This window comes from Leuciscus leuciscus (genome assembly GCF_965113295.1).
Source record: "Leuciscus leuciscus genome assembly, chromosome: 25".
NCBI classification, from domain to species: domain Eukaryota; kingdom Metazoa; phylum Chordata; class Actinopteri; order Cypriniformes; family Leuciscidae; genus Leuciscus; species Leuciscus leuciscus.
Window position 1 is genome coordinate 9,018,084 of NC_138724.1, and position 27,606 is coordinate 9,045,689.

Here is a 27,606-nt window from a genome sequence, read left to right on the forward strand (position 1 = left end):
TCCGATCAGGAGGGACCTTCTTTCTCAGGCCGGGGTCACAATATATCACCCTCGGCCAGAGCTGTGGAAGCTGTGGGTCTGGCCCCTGAGGGGGACTAACTCGTAAATGCTGGTCTCTCAACTGAGGTTGTTGTGACCATCCTAAACTCTAGAGCCCTCTCCACAAGGAAACTGTATGCATTAAAATGGAATGTATTCGCTTTATGGTGCAGAGAACATCAGTTGGACCCAGTTAACTGCCCAGTGGCTTCAGTGCTGGAGTTCCTCCAGAATCGCTTCTCTGACGGGCTCTCCCAGTCCACGTTTAAGGTCTATCTGGCGGCCATAGCTGCCTTCCACACGCCTCTAGGGGTGGGCACTATGGGAGACACCCACTTATAGTACGTTTCCTTCGTGGAGCTAGGAGGATGAGGCCTGTCGTCCAGACCAGGGTCCCCACGTGGGACCTGGCTGTGGTTCTTGAAGGGCTATCCCTGGCACCCTTCGAACCCTTGGATGAGGTGTCTGAGAAATTTGTAACCCTGAAGGTAGCCTTTCTGCTAGCTATTACATCCCTACAGAGAGTGGGGGACCTACAGGCGCTATCTGTTGCTCCCTCTTGCCTCGAGTTCACTCCTGGCAGATTCAGAGCCATTCTCCACCCTAGACCTGGCTGTGACTAAGGTGCCTTCAAATTTAGCACGGTCTGTGATCTTGCAGGCATTTCATATTTCACCGCATGTGTCGGCTGACCAATCTAAGCTACATCTATTATGCCCGGTCCGAGCTCTGGAGGCCTATTTACACAGGTCCTCGAGCTGGAGGAAGTTGGACCAGTTGCTTATGTGTTTTGGGTCACCTAAGAAGGGTGTGCCTCTAAACAAACTATTAGCAGATGGATAGTAGAGGCTACTTCTTCAGCGTACGAGATGCACGGTTTGCCTTCGCCTCTCCTGACAATAGCCCACTCAACTAGAGGAGTGGCATCCTCTAAAGCCCTGCTAGCAGGGGTCTCCCTCCAAGAGGTCTCCCTCCCTACACATCTTCATAAAACATTATAAACTGGTTCTGCCCTCTACACCAGGTTCACAAGTTCTCTCGTCTTGAGTGTGCCAGATTGCTTCACACCAGGGCGGATACTAGTCAGTGTGGCGCAGTGGGCATTTCGTTCCCCAATGTGTCGATTCTCTACGCAGCGCGAGTTCTCTCGAAAGGGAACGTCTCGTGTAGACTGTAACCCTCGTTCCTTAGACACTGCGTCCCTTGGCCACACTTCCTGCGGTCCTGAGAATGTCTTGCAGACCTATCAGAAGCTGACGCTGTTGTGATCCGGCGTCCTTTTATAGCTTCCACATCGCCATCACATGCGACGTCACGAGTGACGTAATGATGCAACGCCAATTGAGATTGGACTAGTTACATACAGGCTTCAGACGAGTCACGCTGAAGGCGTTCCCCAATGTGTCGATTCTCGATTCTTCTCAGGGAACGTTTTATGTATTTGTGTGCTTATTATGAAGCTCAGATATACTGTAGTAAGATGGGGTAAGATGCCCCGTGTGGCAAGATTAACACTTTAGATGTATGGCTTTGCTATTTTTAATTTAGTCATTTTATCGGAATACCAACATTTGTGAGATGTGTTTTGAGGTAAAGTCATAAAATGTTGTGTCTCTGGAAAATAGGGATCAATGACAGAGTAAAGTTGTTTAAGTGAAAAGATTAAATTAGTAAGATAACCCACCCAGAATTGGCAAACAAGGACCTTAGTGGCATGTTGTTACTAGTGTTATTATTAAATTATTATTATTAATTTAATACTTGAATTATTAAGTCAATTATTAAAAAGTGGCTCTGTCACAAAACCAAGAATACACCAGACCAAACCCTGGCATCAGATGAATCTCTTTTACTGGGATTCTGCTTTGTCTGCCTGTGGGTTATTCAATTGTTTTTAAACAGAATAGTTTAGTATTTGATATTAATTACACTTACACTTATATATATATATATATATATATATATATATATATATATATATATATATATAGTGGGTAAGATGGCCTCGAATTTTTTATTTTATAGTATGCCAACAAAATTATGGTATGACAACTAACACATATTTCTATTTATTTCCCTTAATAATACATGCATATTCATCATCTAGCACATAGTAAACTTGTACATAGAAATGTTTCAATTTATTCTGTGTTGTTACTAAGGTGTTTGGAGTGACTTGTTGCATCCTCCAGTGTATGTTTTGGTTTTTATGTGCTAAGAAATAAATTCACATTGTTTTTCAATAAATTGCATATCAGTATGCATCTGACTGGATTTATTTTGTGATTTGACTACTTGATTAGCTTGACCTGCTGCCAACGTAACATCAACCCCACTTCCTGCTTATAGCAGGAAACTCATTTGCAGACAGATAACAGCATAAATGAGATTGGGCTAAGAGAAAAGTAGCACAATCCTGGTAAAGTAAAGTAAAGTAAAGGAGCACAATCCTGGGAGCTTGCTTTCAATATGCTTCTGCAAGTGAGAGCCTGGTAAGCTGTGAGCTTCAGCAATGTGATTAAGCTTACATCAAATAGCTGCAAGCAGAAATGGATGGAAAATGGCCCAAAATTGTGAAGATAAATTAATTTAGCTAAAGCTATTTCAATGAGAAATATCCACAATACTAAGTTGCAAGTGGATACTAATTTAATAATAAAAAAGTAGAAATAACACTGCAGAGTTTCTGTAACAACAGTGGCGAATATGGAATAAATATGGAATTCTTAAAATGTTGACTTTAGTCACCAATATGGAATTCAAAAATAAAATATTTTTCCCAAGTCCACTAACAGATATTCACAATAAATAAAATGTCCATTATGCAATTACTTTACTAAAAGTTTAAAGTTTATTTGATTTCAACAGTTACAGTGCATATGAAAAGCATTTTCTTTATAAATATAAGCAATTCTATAAGTCTTGTGAAGTTTGAATGCTTTAAGATTCATACAGTAGAGGTTTACAGTTTACAGCTTGTGTGTGTTTCAATCAAGCGCTACTGAACATTTAAACAAACAACCATTCAGAAATGCTTTTGAGATATAATAAAAAAATTACAACAAGAACCTGCAATAGTTTCTTGTCAAAAGCCAATTTTTCTTATATGAAATGGAAATATAGGAAATATATGTCCATAGTGACTGGCAGATAAGGCAAAATAACCCATTTGGGAGGTTGCAGTGTTAATTTCCCACCTTGGTTATGGTGCAAAAACACATGTATGAAAACAGAGAAAAAGCTAAATCTTGCTTTAATACCAATTTATTATTGAGCATTTTGTCTCATTAAATTGCCTTCTTCTGTCTCTATACTGTAAGTCTGTCTAAAACACATCGGACCAGATTTACTAAACAGGTCAATTTATTAACGTGAGACCGCAATTTCATAAAAGCGCAGATGGAGTGTAAAGTTCTGCCGGTGATCTGACAATGTTCAAATTAAAGAATATACCAAGAGCTGCGCAAATTAGCATAGAGCCGCAAACCAAAAAGCAGAGTCGATGATAATCAGTTGCAGGGGGTAATCTAAACAACAAACGATATGTTCGGAGAATGTCTTTCTCTGGCATTCCAAATAAATGAGTCCTATCAAGCTGTTCTGTTCCCTGAGGTGTCTCCTCCTAGCTGCAACTATCACAGCATGTCAAGCGCAACAACTTGTTGAGACATGCTTTTTTTAGCGTTAAATAATGGCGCAAATTCAACTAAATTGACTACCGCAATCCTTAGTAAATCACATTGCATAATTTATTTAGATACTCGCCTCCATAAAATTACCTTTGCATCGCTGCGTGTCTTTAGTAAGTCTTGACAATTTCTTAAACGTCAAAAGAGGGTTTACGTTGGACCAAGCTCAAGGCCCCATAACTCAATAAATGGAAGAATCTCAAAAACAGTTTAGAACATGTCCAGGTCATATTCAGATATCCAAAAAATAAATGAATAAAAAACAAATAAATAAAGGTCATTTTCCCAGTCGCTAAACTGCATAAAAACCTTTCTTTCTATATAGTAAAATAATTGCAACTCAAATCAAAATATTAAATATTTATGCCAGAAATGCACAAAAAAAATTCCATTGGTAGCATGTCATAAAATGTTTTTTTTTTGTTTTTTTTTTAGCTTTTTGCATAGTGGTGAAATCTGACCTGGACATTTCAAATTTGTGAGATTCTACCCAAAACGGCATTAAAAATCACTCATTGTCACTTTTTCTCTCAATCTCTTTGTCTTGCTGATGCTACTTTTAGAGATGTGATGATATTTGGGCATCCCTGTGTGCCCATACAACAGAGAATGTACAGTACTGTACGCACCTTCCCATGAACTCCCTGACTGGCCCATGAAGAGCCGCTCGTGATGGCCATAATAATTAAGCAGATACAGACAACACAACGGAGGAGCTGCAGAGAGACGGAGACCGTGTGACCAGCAGAGACATGCAAATACACGCTCACACATAGGACCATGGGGGACACTGACTGACGGGGACTGTTTCAGTATCTGTGATGTTTATAATGTGATTAGTGCTGATCACAATGAATGGAGTTTTAAGGCTTGATGAGTATGTGGTGAAGGACTGGAATGAACATTTAAAAAAAAAAATTTTTTATGGATTTATACAAATGGGTGGATGAAGAAATGCCCATTTCTTTATAGACAAAATGGAATAAAATGCTCAGGAGCCATCCTTCACTGATGACTCAGTTGTCGTCTCAAGTTATGTGGGCAAAGTTATACTAGGAATAACTAGGAATAGTAAAAAAATAAATAAAAATAAATAAAAAACGGTTCATTGTTTACTGACCTGTGTTTTTCAAGACATTACTTTGGTTATTTTATACAGACAGTGATGTCATTTTATATGTATGCCTACTGTGTAAAATGTTTAAAAATGTGTTTTATTTCAAACAAAGTGTTTTATGCATAGCTTTTAGAGTAAGATCATTCTTAATTTAATCAATGAAACTGGTTTATAATAGCATGATAGGGCCATAATGAGTCAAATGAACCACACAAAATGACAGCATTTGAGAAGTTTATCCCTAACCATGTGACACCTCGGCTGTTGGGGTATCGTTTAGGGCATTTTGAGGCTATTCTATCTTTTACCCTTGACTCGAGATTTGGAACCAGCGGGCTGGCCCCTGAGAGTGATCAGCTCATAGATTTGGGTCTCTCCAGCAGGATTACTGAGAACATTTGTAACCCTAGATCTCCCTCTACAAGGAGTTATATCCCCTGAAGTGGCATCTCTTTGCATTGTGGTGCGATCAGCGCCATTTGGACCCAGTTCACTGGTTCAATGCTAGAGTTCCTGCAGGAGCGTCTTTCATCAGGGCCTGTGGGTGTTTCGGCTTGCCACGTTCACCTCCCACATCTTCTGTGGGAGCTTCCCTGGTCTCTAGCTTCTTGCACTCATTGTGCTTCTGTTGTCAGCCTCAGAGAAGCTTATGAATCTCAAGGTGTCTCTGTTATTGGCGCTAACTTCGCTCAAAAGAGTTTTCAGTAATTTCAGTAGCTGCGTCCTGCTTAGTCAAAGTCATTGCACCCTAGGAAGGATTACGATCTGAATGTGTCTTCTTCAACCTTTTATCTTTTCATCACTCTCCCTTTGCCAGGAGAGGCTTTACCATTTGTATCCAGTCAGGGCCCTTAAAGTGATGATACACAGGGAAACTTTTAGAGCAATGTTGCTGGGCAATAGGCACTTTCCCATTGAGAATGGGCAACAAATTTCTATCTGGATAATTTAGATCGGTCGTGGGCCCTGTGTCTCGTCTGGTTCCCCGTTGACAGCAACACTGCCCAGCAACATTGCTCAAAAAGTTGCCAAGAGTATCATCACCTTTAGGATTTATGTTGACCACCCAGGCTTGTGGTGTAAATCTAATAAACTGTTGGTCTGTTTGCAAGGCGCAGCAAAGGTTTTGCTGCCACCAAGCAGTGCTTGTCACACAGTATTACTGATGCGATTTCTTTTGCCAATGAGGCACGCGGTCTGACTTTTGCATCAGAGCTCACTCTACTCGGAGTAGGGCTTTTTCTAAGGTGCTATCCTAGGGTGCATATTTGCAGGATGTTTGTGCTGTGGCAGGGCAGCCTCTCCACACACATTCATAGGGGTTTACAGCATGGATATGGATTAAACCCTAGACTTCCAGGTCCTGTTGGGTTAGTCTATTTTGCTTGCCCACAGGATCTGTGCTTGTACATACTTTTAACAATATTTTTAGGCAGGCATTTTTCAGTATGGTGGCGAGGGTATTAATGTTCCCATAGCATCAGCAACCATGGCGCAGCATTGAATTCACTCAAATGGGAATGTCTCAAGTTACGCAGGAAGGGAATGCTCCCTGAGGATGGAACGAGACACTGCGTTGCTGTGCCATACTTCATGCATGCCTGCGCAGCTTCTTCAAGTAAACAGAATCTGAGAATTCCATGACGTAGGTGCACTCTTATGGTCTTGATGACGCTTCTACGCTTAATCACCTGACCACTGTCGGCCAATAGAATTGGTGTGATTTTCCATGTGCTTCAGACACACACTGAAGGCGTTCCCATAGGGTCAACAACCATGATGCAGCGTCTCGTTCCCTTTTCAGAGAACCAAGTTACATACGTAACCTGAGAAGTTTTTATTAATAGTTTGTATTGTGAGTCTCACATTGAGTACAAAACATGCATTGCTGACCAAGCATATTATGGAGACAGATTTCTATTAACAAAGAAATCAATTCTGTTGGCTATTACCCTGCTTCATTTGATTCAAACTCTCAGGTTTAATAAAGCCAGATTTGTAAACAATGTCTAATTTGCTGCCGATGTTTTGTTCACTAGGACATTAAACTGAGCTGCAGTGGCATGATTGAGCAGGATTTATGGGGGATTTAGAGTTCTTCTCCCAATCTGATCTGGCCTGAGCGAGTGGGCAGTCATTATTAATTTATTAACATGAAAATCCAACTTGCAAGACCAGCTTTAATCAGCCAAAAACCACAAGAGCAGGCAGACAAGAAAGCCAAATAAGAAGGGCATGAGCGTGACATTAAAATAAGAGGACTTACAGAAAGATTAGGGGGGGGAAAGCCATATTCAGTTAAAACAGTCAAAGGCAGACTGTAGGTCATTGCAGATAAAACAATAACACAGCTCTTCAAATATTTACTAACAGAAAGTTGACAAAGATTCATGTAGATTCATCTATATATATATATCATTTGACTGCCTTGTGACATCATTTTCTTGGGAATTAAGTGATAGAATTAAGTGATTATTTTTATTATTATTATTATTATTATGTCATGACGAAAATGATGTCACAGTGCAATATGATCTTAAGCTATTTGTCTGAGCAAAATGGGAAAACATTATTTGCAATTTAACCAATTTTGTAAATGACTTTAGTCTTTTTAATACAAATTACTGAATAAAAAGATGATGTGTGAGAGGACATGATATATCATTGTGTATATGATATAGATGGATAATAGAGACTGGAGCGAGGAAAAATATGTGCATGACATGTTAGATGACGATGGTTTCAGGGGTGATTAAGCTGACCTCTTACCCATCTTAGACTTCCCGTCCTCATACTTTGTGCGCTGTAGTACATGATGTACTATTCTGCTCCTGGTTGAGTTTGAGAAAAACGTCTCTCTGTTGTTGATGGTAAAACTAAAAGAAAATAAAGTACATTGTTTTAATACACAAATGTGTAGTAGGTTGCATGCATTCATCTACTTTACTGAATAGAGTAAAGATTACTACGCTACAGCAGCCTAGAGATCAGAACTCAGATATTTAGTATGTCAGTGTAAATATCAAATTAGAGAGGATTGCAGCTGAGCTGACCCAACACATCAAGCTCAGAGCAGATTGTGTGGATTACTCCCAGCTGTCTCAGTATACAGACAAAAAATTATACATTAAAGAATGGCTTCTTTTCCTTGGTCAATCTCATAGAACCTATCAAGAACATGTTAAGGTCATGTTGCACCTCAAAATCAAAAGAAAGGAATCAGAATAAAAAATTTGGGTTGCACTTTATTTTACAGTACATGTATGTATGGTGTACTTACCTAAGAAAATACGCTGTAATATAAGGTAAATACATGGGTTATGGTTAGATTTAGTTGTAGGATCAGGGTTTAGTACCTAGTTATTCCCTAGTTATTGCAATTACTACATTAAGTACATACAATGTACATGGGGAACACGACTGTAAAATAAAGTGCTAGCAAATTTTGCTTTAAGAACACAAAGCCTATTTTAAGACCATTAAGTATAATTTTAGCAAATTAAGATACATTAATTTACAAAGTAACGGCATATCTAAAATAAATACAATGATATAGAAATGGCTGGCGAGATAGAATTTGCAAGATAACGTATTTATAGCAATAATAAATAGTATGTGTATTTTCTTAGTTTCTCTTTTAAAGACTGCTTTAAAGCAGAACCGATAACGTCTGAGCTTATCAATACAGCGGTCTTTCATAATTCATCCCTGGGGCCCGTTTAATACCGGGTTTCAGTACCCATCCCTAGTCAAGAGGCTCCAAGCCCATTTGCTCAGCCAGGCCGAGTCAAGAGGTCCCAAAACCATTGGTCCAGGAGGGCCAGAGTCAGGAGCCCCCAAGTCCAATGGTCCCAGAAAGCCCCATTTTGATGGTCCCAAGTCAAGTGGTCTTGGAGGACCCAAGTCAGGAGGGCTCAAATCCATTGGTCTAGCAGATTTAGGAGCTCCTGAATTAGGAGCTCCCGAAACTGGAGGACCCATCTCTGATGGTCCCAAGTCCAGCAGTTCTGGTGGTCAAAGGTCTGGTGGTCTTGCCAATTCTTGCCATAGATGTACTGTCCATAGAGACCGTTCCTGCTAGTCATTTTCTGTCCAGTCCTGTCAGTGATGTTGGGCTTGCAGTGCTCGCTGAGCCTGCTCCTGCCCCGGAGCAATCAGATTATGTCCCTAACCCTGCTCCTGCAGCCTCAGAGGGCATCTCAGCAGCTCCCGAGAGCGCCCCTGACTTAAGTCCAGTGTCTGTTCATGCAGCCCCAGAGGGCATTTCAGCAGCCCCCGAGGGCCACCCTGAGTCAAGTCTAGTGTCTTCCTGAAGCCCCAGAGGGCATTTCAGCAGCCCCCGAGGGCCACCCTGAGTCAAGTCTAGTGTCTGTTCCTGCCGCCCCGGAGGGCATTTCAGCAGCTCCAGAGGGCCACCCTGAGTCAAGTCTAGTGTCTTCCTGAAGCCCCAGAGGGCATTTCAGCAGCCCCCGAGGGCCACCCTGAGTCAAGTCTAGTGTCTGTTCCTGCCGCCCCGGAGGGCATTTCAGCAGCTCCAGAGGGCCACCCTGAGTCAAGTCCAGAGTCTGTTCCTGCAGCCCCAGAGGGCATTTCAGCAGCCCCCAAGGGCCACACTGAGTCAAGTCTAGTGTCTGTTCCTGCTGCCCCGGAGGGCATTTCAGCAGCTCCAGGGGGCCACCCTGAGTCAAGTCCAGAGTCTGTTCCTGCTGCCCCGGAGGGCATTTCAGCAGCTCCAGAGGGCCACCCTGAGTCAAGTCCAGAGTCTGTTCCTGCCGCCCCGGAGGGCATTTCAGCAGCTCCAGAGGGCCACCCTGAGTCAAGTCCAGAGTCTGTTCCTGCAGCCCCAGAGGGCATTTCAGCAGCCCCCAAGGGCCACACTGAGTCAAGTCTAGTGTCTGTTCCTGCCGCCCCGGAGGGCATTTCAGCAGCTCCAGGGGGCCACCCTGAGTCAAGTCCAGAGTATGTTCCTGCTGCCCCGGAGGGCATTTCAGCAGCTCCAGAGGGCCACCCTGAGTCAAGTCCAGAGTCTGTTCCTGCAGCCCCAAAGGGCATTTCAGCAGCCCCCAAGGGCCACACTGAGTCAAGTCTAGTGTCTGTTCCTGCCGCCCCGGAGGGCATTTCAGCAGCTCCAGGGGGCCACCCTGAGTCAAGTCCAGAGTCTGTTCCTGCTGCCCCGGAGGGCATTTCAGCAGCTCCAGAGGGCCACCCTGAGTCAAGTCTAGTGTCTGTTCATGCAGCCCTGGAGGGCATTTCAGCAGCTCCCGAGGGCCACCCTGAGTCAAGTCTGGTGTCTGTTCATGCAGCCTCGGAGGGCGTTTCAACAGCTCCCGAGAGTGCCCATGATTCAAGTCCAGTGTCTGTAGTTTGTTCATGATTTTTATTTGTCATGTAGGATAGATTATGACTGATTTCATGTACGTTACACTGGCTTCCTCCTAGCCATGCTCTTCCATTAAAAGAGGTGCAATACTCCAGATAAAAAAAATAAAAATAAAAAAATAAAAAAAATCCAGTCGATAGCTATAAGTTAAATCTTGGGATGCTGTTTGAGAAGTCCTTTGTTTATGTGTGTGTGGTTTCCTACAAAGAAATGTAGCAAATACAATAGGTTTCAACACTATCACTGAATTAAATTATACACATCTTTACATAGCCCATTTAAATCACATTTCTTTTATATATATATATATATATATATATATATAATATACACACACATGAGTGACACAGTGAGGTAAACTAATGACGCAGTTACTAAGACTGTGATCATTAAAAAAGGTGTCTTAAAGATGCACAGATAAAGATAGGGTGCAAACAGAATAGCCTAATATACAGTGACATCAACAAGATTAATAAGCAATAAGTTTAGAATCACTCCGAACCCTATTGCGGTAGTGAAATTGACGAGTCATTCATCTAGCAGATAGAACGTAACGATAATAGATTCACTTTCAAGCTAAATAATTTTTATTCAAGCATTTAACATTTATAAGTGAATGACTTGTCAGCTCACAATACTGTATTAATTATAGCGATCACAAAGTAAGGTCCTCACTCTTTCTGTCCCAAACGCGTACAATCTAGGTCAATATAAACTAACACAGTAAGCTGGATATATAACACACCCCATCATTTATATTCAGTTCTATACTGCCACCTGTTGGTGCAGTTATGTAACTTAGAGAACAACTTTTGTTATTGTCACGGGTCGATCCAAGGAAGATGAAGATGATTGAAAGGTAACAAGATTTATTATTAACCCTTTATTATTATTAAACATTTAGCCTACAGTCGAGAAAACAATACCAGACACTAAAGAGAACACAGGAAGGAACTAAAATACACAGTGACGATTAACTAAACGACGAGCAGCTGTGATGAATGTGGTTAGTGTCCATGGTGACTGATCGGTGGCGGGAAACACAGACAAAGAAACACATGTAAAGAATGAAAACAAACTAAAAGTCCATGAAAATAAATCTAACTGAACAGTTATGACAGTTATGTCAAAATCATTCGAAAATATTAAGTCGTGATCACGAGAAAACAAGAAAGAAAAATTATATTAATTAATCCATGGCTCGATATACTCACGGCGAAGTTCTTTTTTTATTCTTCGTTTAGGTGTACAAGTAAGTTTGAAATACATGGGCAACGATATACTGTTTTCGAACATCTGACGCTGCCCACACTGCTGAGAGCGACCATTAGATAAAAATGTGCTGTAGACTGTCCTCTCGGTAACAAAATAAACACACAATAAAATTGAGAAAACCGCAAGCATAAAAAAACAACAACAAAAAAACATAAGAAAAGCATGTTTGCACAAGCTCTGCAATTCGGCACACTAGTAAATTCACGTCACGTTTATATAGCACTTTATACAATAGATTGCTTAAAATCAAGCAGCTTTACCGTATTAAACATGAAAAACAGTGTCAGTGTCTCGTTTCATCAGAAATGAAGAAGAACTTAATTTTCTACTATAAAGCAGCTCCTCCGATGTGTTCATGTTTTCACTTACAGACATCTGATCACAACGGACTGGTGAGGAAAAATTAACTGGAAAAGATTTCCACGTGAAAGAAGGCGGAGCCTCCGCGCACACCTACCTATTACGTAATTGCCACGGACCAATGGTAAAACAAAGGTGTTTACCAAAGGTGTTAACCAGGATTTGAAATCCAACTTTCGGAAACTGTTCTTTGTATCAAATTAATGAAAGTTTAAATGTGCTAATGTGAATAGCCTTTAAATAGTTATGTTGTTTTATGTTTGTTCTGAGAATAGAATTGACTTTCTTTTCCTCACTGGAATTCCTCCACAACTTGGAACATTCTAAAACAACATTTGGAAGCAATAAATACTACATTAAGGCAATACAAAGATAGCATTCTATGCATGCCAGTCAATCATCATTAGAGTGCTACCCTCAGGCTGAATAACTCAAGGACGTTAGACCTCTGCCAAAAGTGTGTCTGCATGTTTTCAGCTATTAGAATATAAAGCTTACAAAATGTTTAATCATACACTAGCACTAAGATCCAGAATCTGCCCTATCTAAATTTATTAAATTTATAAATAGAACCATAACCCTAATCCCAAAAATGACAACAGTTCAAAACTACTAGAACTTAACTTAAAAGGAAAATGAAAAATAAAACTATAAAAATAAAAGACAATTCTAAATAAAAGCTATGTTAATAAATTCTATAAATAATACTGTTTTCTATATGCAAAAAAAAAAATCCTTGAAACCTTCATGAGATTCTCCCTTTTGCTGCTGTCAAAAACTCTGTATAATGATACTCTGCAGAAAGTTTCTTTTAGATATTTTTAAGATCTATTATTTGTTTAAAGTTTTGAAAAGAAAGATTAAACCCTGCTTGCCCGATTCCAACATTTCTGTGCACACAAAACCTCTATCCTCAAATAAACCCTTACTAATAGCACCTCCTTAACAAAACACTATTTTACCCGAGGACACAGTCAGTTATGAGGTCATGCATTTAAAATGATCTCTGATCTGTAAAGTGGATGTCAGCAAGCAGTGACTTCAGTGCATTCACAAATAGTCATCAAGTTCAAGTACATCAAGTACATGATCTAAAGTGCTTCCATCATAAAATCTGCCATGAAAGGGTCAGCTGAGGCTGAATTCCGTTCATTGGTTGATGAAGGTTGCAGAATTGTGGTTTCAGCTATCTAATTGCAGTATCATGTTTCCAGAAAGCAAAAGGTGTCATGCAATGGCATCTGTTCTATTAATAAAGTAGGCCTGTTCTGTCATAAAGTAGGCCTGAGATTATTCGAGAAAACATGAGATTTGATTATAACAAGGTCATGAAAGAGGAACATACTGGTGCACTCTGGCCCTGCTGAAGGGGGCGGTGTAGCAATCCGTTTCCTCCAGATCTGGTAATGCCTCCTTATCCAGTTTCATTGGGTTCTTGGGTAGCCAGCTTTTCAACTGACGGAATCTCAGCTGAATTTGACTGTAGAGATACATTTGCATATGTCAAAAAAAATTTTTTATTGTCTCCAATATATAAAAAACGACAGGTAGTTTAATAGTAGTTTCTCCATTTCAAACTTAAAGTCCCTTCTAGAGTTTTCTTTTCTTATGCAAATTAAATCAAGCCTAATTTAGTCCCTGAGACGCACAACAAATATCAAGCTAATTAACTTAATAAAATCTTTATTCCCCACAGCTACAGTTTGACTCAAATTAAAATTCATGTAAATGAACAAAATAGAAGTACTGAATGAGTTGTTGACTATAATGCAAATAAAATGAAATAATTAACTCCCAACCATATTTGTGGAAACACAGAACAGTAAGAACTACCAGCATTATCTTACCTTCCCATATTTTTTTTCTTCCAGTCTGTGAAGTAACACTTTTTCCTGTAAAATACATATCATATAATCACATTGAATTTACTTACAGTATGAAGTTTAGCACAGTACAATGACAATGAGCTCTACCTGAAGGGCATTCTAATGTTCATTTGCTCTGCATATTTACACAGCGTGTCCCATGGTGCATGGATCTTCACAAACAGGATATCACTGTTGGTTAATGAGGGCTGTCAAAGTGAAAGACAAATCATTATCAGCATATTATAAACATAGGCATATAATTAAGATGTATCGGTTTTATAATATTTCTTGGATTATTTATTTACTGTAGTTAGTTAGCTGGTTAGTATCAGACTCTGTTCAAAGAGAGCGTACCAAATATTGTCTGAAAGGTTTTTTTTTTTTTTTTTTTTTTGGTAAAAGAGGCATTTAACCTTCAGAAAATACTGATCGTCAAATTCAGAAGATCAAAAATATGCATTTATAAAATTGGTTTTATTTTCTATTAATCTTATATGAGATGTGTTAATTAAATTTTTGCATCTGAATACATTTTAAAACTCTGATTTGTGTAATTAAGTAAACATCTAAATTCAATAGATAAAATGTATGAAATTCAATATAAATATTAATAATTAAACAGGGTTGTAAGTTACCGGTGTCAGGGTTATATTTAGTTCTGTTTAGATTCATTGTGTTTGTTTTTGTTTTCGCTGTTCCCATTTTGCCTGTGTTTCTGGTATAGTTTCCATAGTTACTCATTAGTTCCTCACCTGTTCTTAGTTCTGCTGATTACTCTGTCTGTGTATGAAACAATCGCACGACGAAGAGAATGAACTAGAATGACCTTTAATCAGGAATACACTGGAAACGCAACCACAATAACCGAAAAAATAATTGAACTGAACAGAGAGTATGCACAGGATAATCATGAACTAAATAAGATGGAGCTGATGATAATTAATCACAGAAACAAACAGGGACATAATAAGAGACCAAGAAAACCAAAACTAAACAGCAGGGAGACAGGAACTAAAACAAAAAAGAAAGGAAATATCAGAATAAGAATCCATAACCGTAACAGTACTCCCAACTCCCGGAAGGCACGTCCTCTCGCCGTAATTGATAGTTTGAGTGTGGAGGGAGGGGGCTTTGGAGGAGGGCGTGGAGCTGGTGATGGACAGGAAGGAGGAGGAGTCATGGAGAGAGACACCACGGTGGAGCTAATGGTGGGAGGAGCCAGGGTGGGGCTTTGGCTGAATGCCCGGGCTGAACCCGGAGACCGACTGACAGAGGCGGAACCAGGGTGGGTAGAGGCCCAAGGTGGAGCTGCTGGCTCGCGGGACCGAGGCAGAGATGGGGGCTCGGCAGACCAGGCAAAGATGGAGGGAGTGAGTACAACTGGGAAGCCAGAGGGAAGGAGAAGCCCAGTGGAGCAGAAGGGGGGTTGAGGCGGATCCGGAGACCCGGAAGTCTGTGGCGGACACAGAGGAACAACTGACTGAGGCTAAGCTGGAGGGACGAGGGGGCTTATTTATTAAAGACTGTCTCTGTTACTGTATATTTTCCTATCATCGTGCGTTCATTACAACCACCAAACGTGACAGCCGGGTACCAGATTATCATGGCATTTGGATCTCATATTATTTAGAATGAGAACTTTTGCATTTGTGAGATGAATTATTACCTAAAATTAACATTGAAAAGTAGCTAGTTTTAAACACATCAAATGTCTGTACAACCACTTAAAGTTCTTTCATTAGATTCCACCCATCCTTGCGTGTCAAAAAAATCTAAAAAATGTACATGTATTTATAAGAAATATTATTTGATAAATACAAATAAACATTTGGTTCCAAACTAGCAAGCCCTTACTTAATCAACAACCATCTCACTTGTTACCTAAAGGTACACTATGTAACTTTTTTTGTTCAAAATTAACTAAATTTATATAATGAGTCAATACATCAATAATCCTTCCAACATGTGTTTTTGTCTTTCACTGATTCACTATGGTAAGTGTTTATATTTTAGACCTAGCAGGATGGTTTTCATGGGAAATTGCATACATGCCTCGTCATATCCGTAAATAGAGAAAAGATGCTCTGGCAACTTTGACACTTATATGGTGTGGGAGTGCCATAGTTTAGTTGTCACAATGAGTGAGAAAGGTTATGCCATGGAGTACGCTAAATCTCAAACAGATTATTGAACAGATAATGCCCCTAGAGGGCCAAAAATCAAATAGTGTACCTTTAAGTGTAACTATAGTGGTAACATGGTTCTGAGCCTTTTTTAATCAGAACAAATACAAATAATAAAAAAGATAATAATAATTACTTTGACATCTGGGGGTCAACATTTCCTGAAGGTTAAGCCCCTCATTTCACTATTACCTTGTTGAAAAACCTTTGTTAATTTTTAAGAGTGTCAAAACTTACTTAGACTCCATGTGTGAAAAGTGGCAGAACTGGGAAAAGCTAATATTGTTAGCAAGTTTGGAAAATTGGGAAATTGGAGATGTAGAGGTAAAAAAAAATAGTGCCAGAGTTATGCTCAGTATAAAAATAGTATGTCAGATCTGGGAGAAGAAAAGTAGGTTTGATAAAGTAAAGTTCAGGTGTTCAGCTACTAATATAGAACACTGGTTACCAAAGAAACCACACAAGACACACAAACTTGTAATAATGAACACAGTCCGATGACGTCAAATGGAGTGCCTGAGCTTACAAAAGGGCATCTGGATTACACGTCATCAGTTCTTTAGAGCGATGAGAATCAAGTGTTTGCACAGAGTGCATTCGGATCCTGAGGGAGCTGAATGCATTCATTGTGATACATTCGCTGTGGGAAACTCTCTTAAAGGGTTAGTTCACCCAAAAATGAAAATTCTGTCAGTAATTACTCACCCTGATGTTGTTCCAACCCCGTAAGACCTTCGTTCATCTTCGGAACACAAATTAAGATATTTTTGATTAAATCTGAGAGCTGTCTCACTGCTCCATAGGCTTCTAAGACATTATAACTTACTGGCCCAGAAAATGCATTAAAGACATCGTTAATATAGTCCAAGTGACTACAGTGGCTCAATCTTAAGTTTATAAAGCGACGAGAATACTTTTTGTAAAAAAAAAAAAAAAAAAACTACTTTATTCCACTATTTATTTCCTTCTCTCTGAGCCTCAAGTTTTTTCCAGCCCGATCTCATCCCAAGGCGTCATATACTGACGCTTTTGACATTTCGTCTACATCCAACGCACATGGCACCCTTTAGCGTCAATATGAGACGCAGATAGATATGGGCCAGAAGGCGCCTCCTAGCGGTCTAACCCTAACCCTACCCCAGACCTAAACCTACCCATAACCGAACAAAGCTCTGTGCGTCTCATATTGACGCTAAAGGGTGCCATGTGCGTTGGATGTAGACGAAATGTCAAAAGCGTCAGTATATGACGCCCTAGGATGAGAATGCGTTGTTTTTTTCACGTAGTGTTTCAGCGCAGCGCGTCTGTGTTGCATGTCACCACGTAGGCTCACTATTGGCCGACGCTGGTCATGTGTGTCATGCGTGTGACGTACAACACAGAAGCGCTGCGCTATTACACTACGTGAAAAAACTTGAGGCCCAGAGAGAAGGAAATAAATAGTGGAATAAAGTCGTTATTTTTGTTTTTTTGCGCACAAAAAGTATTCTCGTCACTTTATAAACTTAAGATTGAGCCACTGTAGTCACTTGGACTATATTAACGATGTCTTTAATGCATTTTCTGGGCCAGCAAGTTATAGTGTCTTAGAAGCCTATGGAGGAGTGAGCCAGCTCTCAGATTTAATAAAAAATATCTTAATTTGTGTTCCGAAGATGAACGAAGGTCTTACGGGGTTGGAACAACATGAGGGCGAGTAATTACTGACGGAATTTTCATTTTTGGGTGAACTAACCCTTTAAGGGATGAGAGTCAAGCTTCTGCACCTTGTGGTTCCGAGGCGGCAGGCCGGGATTGATCATGAGGAACTTGGGCTTCTCCTGCTAGCTCTGTTGCTCTCATGTTGGTTCATAAAAACACTCTGTGGCTGTTTCTGATCTGGTTGAGAGCAAATGTTACTAATACGCCTCCTCCGCTGCCCCACATATAAGTCTGTGAGCCTTTTATTCCTCCCAGATAGTATCAAGAACATGGAGGAATCTGTATTCAGCTCCTATATTGTCTCCCATGTAGTCGAACCATTTGCATGTGGAGGGGCTGTGTGAGCAGCGATATGTGAGGGTGCCCCGGTTGAAGAGTTGCTTGTGAGCTCTTTACCCTAGTGCTGCAACCTCTATGAATGCTCCCGTCTTGGTAGAGCGAGCATGTTTGGTTCTGGAGAGAGCTGAATGTACTCACTGTCACAATGAGGGAGCTCCCCTCTCGCTTGACTCTTTTCTTGTGGGGTGAGAGTCAAGTGTTTGCACCTCGTGGGTCAGGCCCCACATCTTGTGAAGCAGCGCATTGGCTTCTCTCGTGGGGTTGCAGGTGGGAAGATTCGAGGGAGATGTTATCGAATGAGTCGCCTACTCTGCTTTACCACCTTGAGGCTCATGGCAAGGCATAAGCGGCGAGGAGGGTGTTGGGACACACATGCTGCGGGGATACCAGGCCTACCTATTGAGTGGTAATATCTACTGAGGCAGTCCTAAAAAAAGCTGTGTAAGCCACACATATAGCCATCTGTGCCGCAAAGCACATAGACGGTGCATGCGGGGTCAATGGCTACTAGGCATCTGTGATAAGGAGAAAGAGAAGCCTTTCTCTTTTATGCTCTGACCTGTGATGTGGTCGTAGAGAAGATACAGAAGCGAGATTCAGGAAATATATCCCTCTCTGGCGGTCCGTGAGGGTTGAAGGAGTAGGGTTTAGCAGAGAGGGAGGAAACATATTTATTTCTCCCCTGTGATGTAAGGTGTGCTAAAGGCCACTGAAGGTTTTGGGGCCCTCCAAATCACACAACCCATCAGGGCCTTCTACATAAAACGACCTATCGGGGCCCTCCACATAACATGGCCTATCGTGGCCATCAGGTAAGACTGACTATTATTGTTTATTGTAAGCCGGCCTATCGCTGCCCTTCTCAAAATTGACCTATTGTGGCTTTTCAAGTAACACCATAGTCTTTGTGTGTTAATCTGCCTAACATGGAATATCATGCCCATAGCTTATACACTCATTTGTTTATAAATATTTATTATTAATCCTTAATTTGTCATATGATTGTTCTATTTTAGGAATTCCAATTAAGAGAAGCCTCAATTTAATTTTGGGGGTAGGCTCTGCCCCTGCCCTCATCTTCAGGCAGGACCTGCCGAATCTGCATCGATCTGCAATCTGCACGATTTGGACTAAGACTTGGTCTCTACGACAAAGAGATTTTCTATACAACTGGACATGAATCATTTTAGCGTGCTACCATCTGTTAATACTTTATGGAATAAATACCATGTGAACTTTCACCTGTCCTCTGAGTCTTTCTGGTAGAAATTATAGATTTAGCATAAATTCTACCAGGAAGACTCTAATGCCACATCATTCATTCATTCATGACTATTTGGTCTGGCCAATCACTGTTTGAACATTGGAGTATATAAGAACTGAATTATCCCTTTTACGTTCACAGTTGATGGCGCTGACATTCCCCTCCATCCTCCACACAACCACTAGGTTGTTCCCGGTCCATCTGTCAGGGTTAGGCTTCGCCCCTGCCTTTTTGTCTCTTGACTGATAGCCATTAGTTTTGTTCTAAAACCTTGTGAGCTGCCCATGTAGGCACAACTGTAATGCAAAATTGCTACATGAAGGCTATTCCAAAATGTAGTTAGCAACAATATGTATTTATTAGGTTTGTTAGAATATTGCATAGTTACCGTAGCAACATGCTAACATCAGACTCTATTAGAATCAATTATGAGTCAGGTTTCCTGTCTTCACATCACATTAGGAGAGACAGAGTGGCTGTCTGTGAAGAGTTTTACTTATGAGGTTCCATTTCAGACAGGAAGCATTAAAAGTCAGCATCCTGCAGACAGCAGACAGTAAGACTTTGGAGAATTTGGAGCAGAGCTAGTGTCTCAATTTTCTACTGGAATTCAAAACTGGTCAAAAGAAATGAGAGCTCTAGTGTAAGTTCTACTCCAATCACCACTCGACATATGGAGTATTTAAGCTCGGTTAACATCCATTACTACGTTCGCAGAAACTGACGCCGGTGTTCACCCCCATCCTCCCCACCACCACCAGGTTGGTCCCTGTCCATCCATCTGGGGTAGGCTCCGCCCCTGCCTTCATCTTCAGGCAGGAACTGCAAGTGTCTTCTACCCTCCGGATTTGGATTACGGACCAAAGAACTTTAACATTTCATTTTGCATACAAACTGTTAAATAAATCGTATTCATACGTTCTCTTGCCTCCCGAGTCTTTCTGGTAGAACTGATGGTTCTATGTTCTTTCCTTAAAGACGATAAGAGTCAATCCAAACAAATGTTGTTAAAATAAAACAGTCATCTAGTTAAAATATTGTTCTATACCTCCTTCTCCAGCATTAGACCTTCCGCCCGCAGGTTCCTCTCAAACGTGCACCTCTTCTCCACCTGAAGGCTGGATTTCTTATACACCAAGATGTAGTCGATACGCTTCTTCCCATCTCTAAACATCAATCCTGAGGGGTTTTCTAAATTGTTCCCCTGAAAACAATCAGAACATGTCTTTATTTCATTAGATTTTATTAGAAAATATGAAGCAATAGAACTGTTCAGATTTAATCCTTAAACCCTCAGAAATGTAAAATATCACTTTTGAGGTAGAACTGTCATTTATGTTGCAGAAAATAAAAACAGGAAAAGGCTTGTTACGACACATTTTTGTACTCATAGATCAAAAATCAAAAAAATTTTAACCCCACTCGAATTTCCAGAGGAATTCTGATTTTTAGCTGTTGCCCTACATATTGACGTCTATATTCATCATTTAACCAATGACTATGATGACATGCTTTTTACATTTTCAGAAAATTTTATACTCAAGATTTAATTCATTATCAAGCATGGATTTGGAGGAATAGGTTGGTAGCATCTTAGCAGTTGATACCAAGAAGGGAGATGTTGTACCCGTATGGATTCTGTGCGGGCCTCTAGCTTTCCTCTGGACACCGGCTTCTGCTGGACGTGGTGCGTTTCATCTGTTTTAGGTGCAAAATCCCCCGCCTCCCTCTCTTCCATATAGACATCCTGACCTGTGTCTGTTAAAGAGTGAAACACTGGGTTATGTGAGAATAACTTATTAAAGTGAAATGGTGATGAATACAGATGTGCATCTGGTGCATAAAAAAAACATTTAGATATATTTTATTTTTCGTTTTGTGTATTTTAATTAATATTATGTTAAAGCTGCAGTCCATAGTTTTTCCTCTTTGTCGCCATCTCTGTTCGAAATCTGCAATTGCAATTATTCGCTGAATTATCAACTTTACGTGGGTTGTGGTTCGGCACGGCACAGCGCAGATGAATCCAATGTTTTGAGGAGAATGTGCGGCTGTCAGTCGCAGCGCCGGTGTGGATACTGGCAATCACAATCACAGATTCTACTTTTGGAAGTATGACCAACATAAGAAATTTCACTGGAAAATGTCATCAGTAAGTAACATCTACTTTTGTTCTGACCAACTAAGGGGAAAAAAGCATTGCAGTAAATCGCGCTGATTAAATCTAACGATCGTTTATCATATCACCTCAAACCGTGCAAATTCCCCCCAAAAATTGTTAATGTTAACAACATCAGCATTACGTGACTGCATTTAATGCCCTTCCGATATTTATCCTTGTTTTCGCATGGGCCCGGTTGCAGTCTCTTGTTTTCTGTAGCCACTCCGAAGTCCGAAGTCTTTTGCATTTTACAACGGGTGAATCTCCAGTTGTCACTGTGATTGTCGTTTGAACCTTTCTGGATCCGCCATCAAATTGATAAGTTTATATCAAGTGCTGTGAGAAAAGGCTATAATGCTCCACCTCCAACATCCTCGCACGCAATATAGCCTACTAGCCGGGACCCCTTCTTTATGTGGACAGATGTGACGTAATGACGCAAAGACATGCTCGAATTTCCCGCGGAAATCTGCCAGTACCACTGGAATTAAAAACATTATTACAAGTTTACAGTTTTGAATCGAGCTAAGGCAAGCAGATAGTTTTAACCACTGGCTGGTTATGTACCTGCTCAAAAATGTATTTTGCATAATTTTTAACCCAAAAAAAGTTACGGACTGCAGCTTTAATAGAACTGAATGTAAATAATTCTAAGACTTATTAGGGCGTCCTTGGAATATCCTGGTTGAGAAAGACTGTTCAACAAGGCATTTAGCTACAAAATGCATTGGCTGAGCAAGCAAGTAGCATATATCTGGTGCCAGACCTGACGAATGACGTAAACCTGAATTTTCACTCCAAATCTACAGACTGCTCAAAATATATAGAACATACTAAATAGAAATAGTTATTGTAGGCTTTTCATAATAAAGGCAAATAAATGAATTGAAGTAAGGCAAGAAGTTTGACACTTTTGTTTTAGCATTTTCATAATTATCATTTTTACCTACAGCAAAACTTCTTTAGTGCTCCTTTTATTAAAATAAAAACATCAAGCTTTTACTGTCACATGATCCTTATAAATACTTTTAATATGCGTCACGGTCTTGATATTTGTATATTCCTGAATGCTACCTATCACGATCTGATCTCTGACTTGTGATTCTCTCTCTCTCTCTCTCTCTCTCTCTCTCTCTCTCTCTCTCTCTCTCTCTCTCTCTCTCTCTCTCTCTCTCGAAAGATTTTTTCAAAATATTACTGCTTCAATGTATTTTTTATCAAATAAATGCAGCCTTAGTGAGAATAAGACATCATTGTCTGTAGTCACCCAGGTAATGTTCCAGTTCTATTGTTGTCCTCAGTACTGTCATTACAAAAGACAGACCTGAAGATTCTCTGTATGAGCATGTGGACTAAAGCCACAGAATAACTAAAATCAGCTGGCTTAGAACAACCATCTCATTATCCATTATTCATTCTGTTGTGTTGAGCTCATCAAGTCATGTGCTTCTGCTAAAAGATCTTCTGGCAGCAGTGCTGTATCCAAATGATGGCCATTAGTGGGTGGTAGTAAACTCAAGGGAGAATGTAATGCGGTTCTTTAGAGGATTCCGGCAGTGTCAGCACATGGAAATGATTCCAGCACCTTCACTTAGAACTTTTGAGCAATACTTGGAACAATATCTTGTCTACACATCTGTAGAGCTAATAAGGGTTAATGACTGCAAGTGGACAAATATTGGTGATGAAATCAATAACGTTGTGTTAGCAGTTTTAATTTTTTTTATACTCATTGCTTAAATTCAAGGCCCTTTTTCAAACAAAAACCAACCTTTCAAATTCAGTTAGGTCTATAACACCTAAAGAAAACCATTTCCAATCTCCCTGACAACTGTTTGACAAGCGTAGTACACCTCTGGAAGTACAAGACCTGCATAATGCCATCTTTGCAATCAAGTTCTGATGGCACCATATGGCCTAGTGACTAGCCTTAGCTGTGAGGAAAATCTATGCAACTATCACCCTTTAAGAGAAATATGGGTAACACTTTAGAATACTGTAATTAATAACTACAAAGGAATAAATGAGTGAAATAACACAATATTAACATTATAATAACTACAATTAACTAACAAGAAACTGATTAATTAATTAGTTTGTAATACTAATTGAATGTCTTAGTTGAATGTGGTGGTAGGCCTCAGCTCCCCATGGGTTCTTTGGGGTATAGAACATGATGGATGAGAATTATTGGACAAAATGCATTATATCTTTTATGTCCATTAAGACATTTATGTCCATTAAGTAGTCGTTCACTCCTATATTAGGTCTGTTTTACTGAGGTTGTATGCTCCCTTTGGTAAGCTGCTCCCTAAGAGCCTTCTCATAAATATAGCTGAGATGCTAGTGAGGACTACTGAGTTTATGTTGTGAATCCCCCCATTATAGCCCTCCTCTTGGGCTTCTGGCTGAGGCATGTCCCGCAAGGGGACTGCCGATACTTCCCTTGCTATGGAGCATAGAAGCTTGTGTTTTTTTCACTAACACCTGAAAATTCAGTCTTAGGAGTAGTGCTACTATATTACTTTTGCAGGTCACATAGGATGAGCCCTGGGATTGATGCACTTTTGACTCTGACTAAGCTCTGTACAATCATTGAGTGCTATGTCGTTCGTGCATGTTCACAGCTTAGTGAAGCAGGCACCCCTTCAGCATGGCATAGTGGGTATTGCTTCCCCATAGAATCAACTCCAAGACGCAGCGTTGAGGTTCCAATTCAAAAGGGAACGTCTAGGTTATGTATTTAACCCCGGTTCCCTGAGCAACAGTATTAATGCCAAATTTGTTCAAATGAATGAAATGATGATGTATTTTTTTATTATTTTTTTACAATAAAACGATCAAAAATGTCTCGGTTACGGATGTAACCCTCGTTCCCTGAGTGGGAACGGAGACGTTACGTCGGATGACGACGATTGGGGTTTCGCTTAGAAGCCTATCACCTTCGAGTATATAAAACGAGCCAATGGCAATGAAATGCCATGGGTCTGCGGAATTTGCATAGCGTAACTCCGCCCGCCGCAGGGGGTATATAAGGAAGTACGCTGGCACAATGCAGATATGTCTTCGCTGAGGAGCCGAGACTAGCCCCAGGCGTTTTTCAGCGGTACAGCGGAAGTGGCAGGAAGACGTAACGTCTCCGTTCCCACTCAGGGAACGAGGGTTACATCCGTAACCGAGACGTTCCCTTTCGTGGTCACTCCGAGTTACGTCGGATGACGACGATTGGGGTTCCAGTCTAATCACGCCACCTCGGCTGTCTTCCAGTGCCCTGAGTAAGTCTGAGCTCCCTGTTGTGAGACTAGCATGAACGAAGGAGTCCTACTTAACACAGGGATACCAAGGTACACTGGGAAGCATATCTCCAGAGAGAAATATGCAATTATGCCCAGCCATTGATGGGGTGGACTTAGAATACACATATGACCCAGAGGGCTGCATATGGAAAATCACTGGGGTGTCCAGCCGCAGGTGGAATTTTAAACCCCAGGGGTGGCAAGGTGGCTTGCCAAGGGAAAGACACACGCTCACAAGGAGACTTACAGTGGAATACACATGTGGGGGTCGCCCAGAGGGGGAACCATGCACATGGAGGCACCTAGTCAAGCGCAAAAGCTGCGTTATGGCAGATTGGCATAACTCAGGCGTTGACGTAACCAGTGCTGGAGGAAACTCAGAGCTTATCAGACTCACCTGAGAGAAATATCGCACGTATCCCGTCCGTGGAGAGGAATGGCGAGCAAGCGAAGACACCTGAGCAGAATCTAGCACCGGCTGGTTGAAGCGAGTACATGAGAAGAAACTGGCTCTACTCGGAGATTATAGAATCTCGCGAATGTGTTGGGTGTCGCCCAGCCTGCAGCTCTACAAATGTCTGTTAGCGAGGCGCCATGCGCTAGAGCCCAAGAGGAAGCCACACTACGTGTGGAGTGGGCTTTCACACCAAGGGGGCACGGACGACCTTGCTGCTGGTATGCCAAAGCAATGGTATCCACTATCCAGTGGGATAACCTTTGCTTTGAGAGAGCCTTTCCCTTCAGCTTCCCACCATGACAGACAAAGAGCTGGTCTGAGGTCCTGAAACACCGCGTTCTGTCTACGTAAGCACGGAGGGCGCGTACTGGACAGAGCAGTGCCAAGGCTGGGTCTGCCTCCTCCAAGGGCAGCGCTTGCAGGTTCACTACCTGGTCTCGAAAGGGTGTGGTAGGAACCTTGGGCACGTATCCAAGCCGGGGTCTCAGGATCACGTGAGAGTTAGCCGGCCCGAATTCCAGGCACGCTTCGTCAACCGAAAATGCCTGCAGGTCCCCTACCCTCTTGATGGAGGCCAATGCAACCAGGAGCGCTGTCTTCATTGACAGGAACTTAAGCTCCACTGACTGTAAAGGCTCAAATGGAGCACTCTGCAGGGCAGTTAGAACCACTGAGAGGTCCCAAGAGGGTACGAAGGGAGGACGAGGAGGATTTAGTCTCCTCGCTCCCCTCAGGAACCTGACGATCAGGTCGTGCCTTCCCAGAGACTTACCATCAACTGCTTCGTGATGTGCGGCAATGGCGGCAACATACACTTTCAGGGTGGAGGGAGACAGCCTTCGCTCCAACCCTTCTTGCAGGAAGGAAAGCACGACACTGATCGGGCATTTCGTGGGTTCTTGATGTTTAGAAGAACACCAGTTGACGAAGAGGTTCCACTTCAACGCATAGGCATGTCTCGTGGACGATGCTCTAGCGGAAGTGATGGTAGCCACCACCGCAGGTGGTAGGGTACTCAAACCTGCCTCGTCCCGTCCAGGAGCCACACATGGAGGTTCCAAAGATCGGGACGAGGGTGCCATAAGGTGCCCCGTCCCTGAGAAAGGAGGTCCTTCCTCAGAGGAATTGGCCAGGGAGGTGCCGTCGCGAGGAGTACTAGTTCGGAGAACCAGGTCCGGTTGGGCCAATACGGGGCAACCAAAATGACCTGCTCCTCGTCCTCCCTGATCTTGCGCAAGGTCTGCGCAAGAAGGCTCACTGGGGGAAACGCATACTTGCATCCGTGCCGAGCGTGCCCTCGGTCAGGGAGTAAAACAGGTCGCAATGGGACGAGTCGTGGGAGGCAAACAGGTCTACCTGTGCGTCGCCGAACTGATCCCAAATCAGCTGGGCCGTCTGGGGATGGAGTCGCCATTCTCCAGCGAGAGGCCGAACTCGAGACAGCTCGTCAGCCGCCTGGTTCAGGTGTCCCGGGATATAAATGGCTCGAAGCGACCTCAGATGCTTCTGACTCCATATGAGGAGGTGGCGAGCGAGTTGCAACATACGGCGGGAGCGTAGACCACCCTGGTGGTTGATGTACGCTACTGTTGCGGTATTGTCTGATCGGACTAGTACGTGCTGGCCCCTGAGCAGCGCATGGAAGCGGTGCAGGGCGAGACGTACAGCCAGCAACTCGAGGCAATTGACATGCCAAAGGCGCTGGGGTCCTGTCCAGGAGCCTGCGGCAGCATGACCATTGCACATGGCGCCCCAGCCCGTGTTGGAGGCATCTGTTGACACAACAACATGCCGGGAAACTCGTTCTAAGGGCACTCCGGCCCGTAGAAAATTGAGGTTCGCCCACGGGGTGAAGGTCTGACGGCAGGCTGGAGTCACTGGGACTCGGAGCGTGCCGTGTTGCCATGCCCACCTCGGGACTCGATCGCGAAGCCAAAGCTGAAGCGGTCTCATATGAAGCAATCCCAGCGGCGTTACTGCGGCTGCGGATGCCATATGCCCCAGGAGCCTCTGAAAAAGTTTCAGTGGAACCGCACTCTTGTCCTCGAACTGACGAAGACAAGTCAGCAGTGACTGCGCGCGCTCGCTCGTAAGCTGCGCGCACATGGCGACCGAGTCGATCTCCATACCGAGAAAAGAGATCCTCTGCACGGGGCAGAGTTTGCTCTTCTCCCAGTTGACCCGAAGGCCCAGACGGACTAGGTGCCGGAGCACTAGGTCCCTGTGTTCGCAAACCTGGTCTCGAGAGGGAGCTAGGATAAGCCAGTCGTCGAGATAGTTCAGGATGCGAACCCCGTGTTCCCGAAGGGGAACAAGGGCTGCCTCGACGACCTTCGTAAAGACGCGAGGAGACAGGGCTAGCCCGAAAGGGAGAACCGTGTACTGGTATGCCTGCCCCTCGAAAGCAAACCGTAGAAACGGTCTGTGTCAAGGTAAAATGGAGACATGGAAGTAGGCGTCCTTCAGGTCGATCGCTG

General features: G+C 42.1%; 1 protein-coding gene across 4 annotated transcripts in view; it reads right to left on the reverse strand.

The window, feature by feature from the left end:
• ano3 (anoctamin 3) overlaps nucleotides 1-27,606 on the reverse strand; it is a 132,841-nt gene that overhangs the window by 77,718 nt on the left and 27,517 nt on the right. For all 4 annotated transcript variants that reach the window (XM_082160419.1, XM_082160422.1, XM_082160420.1 and 1 more), the window contains exons 3-8: nucleotides 20,843-20,973; nucleotides 20,264-20,419; nucleotides 13,834-13,934; nucleotides 13,708-13,752; nucleotides 13,206-13,340; nucleotides 7,615-7,721 (exon numbers count right to left, since the gene is read on the reverse strand). In XM_082160419.1, coding sequence (XP_082016545.1) covers nucleotides 7,615-7,721; nucleotides 13,206-13,340; nucleotides 13,708-13,752; nucleotides 13,834-13,934; nucleotides 20,264-20,419; nucleotides 20,843-20,973 — 675 coding nt within the window. The remainder of the gene's footprint in view (nucleotides 1-7,614; nucleotides 7,722-13,205; nucleotides 13,341-13,707; nucleotides 13,753-13,833; nucleotides 13,935-20,263; nucleotides 20,420-20,842; nucleotides 20,974-27,606) is intronic.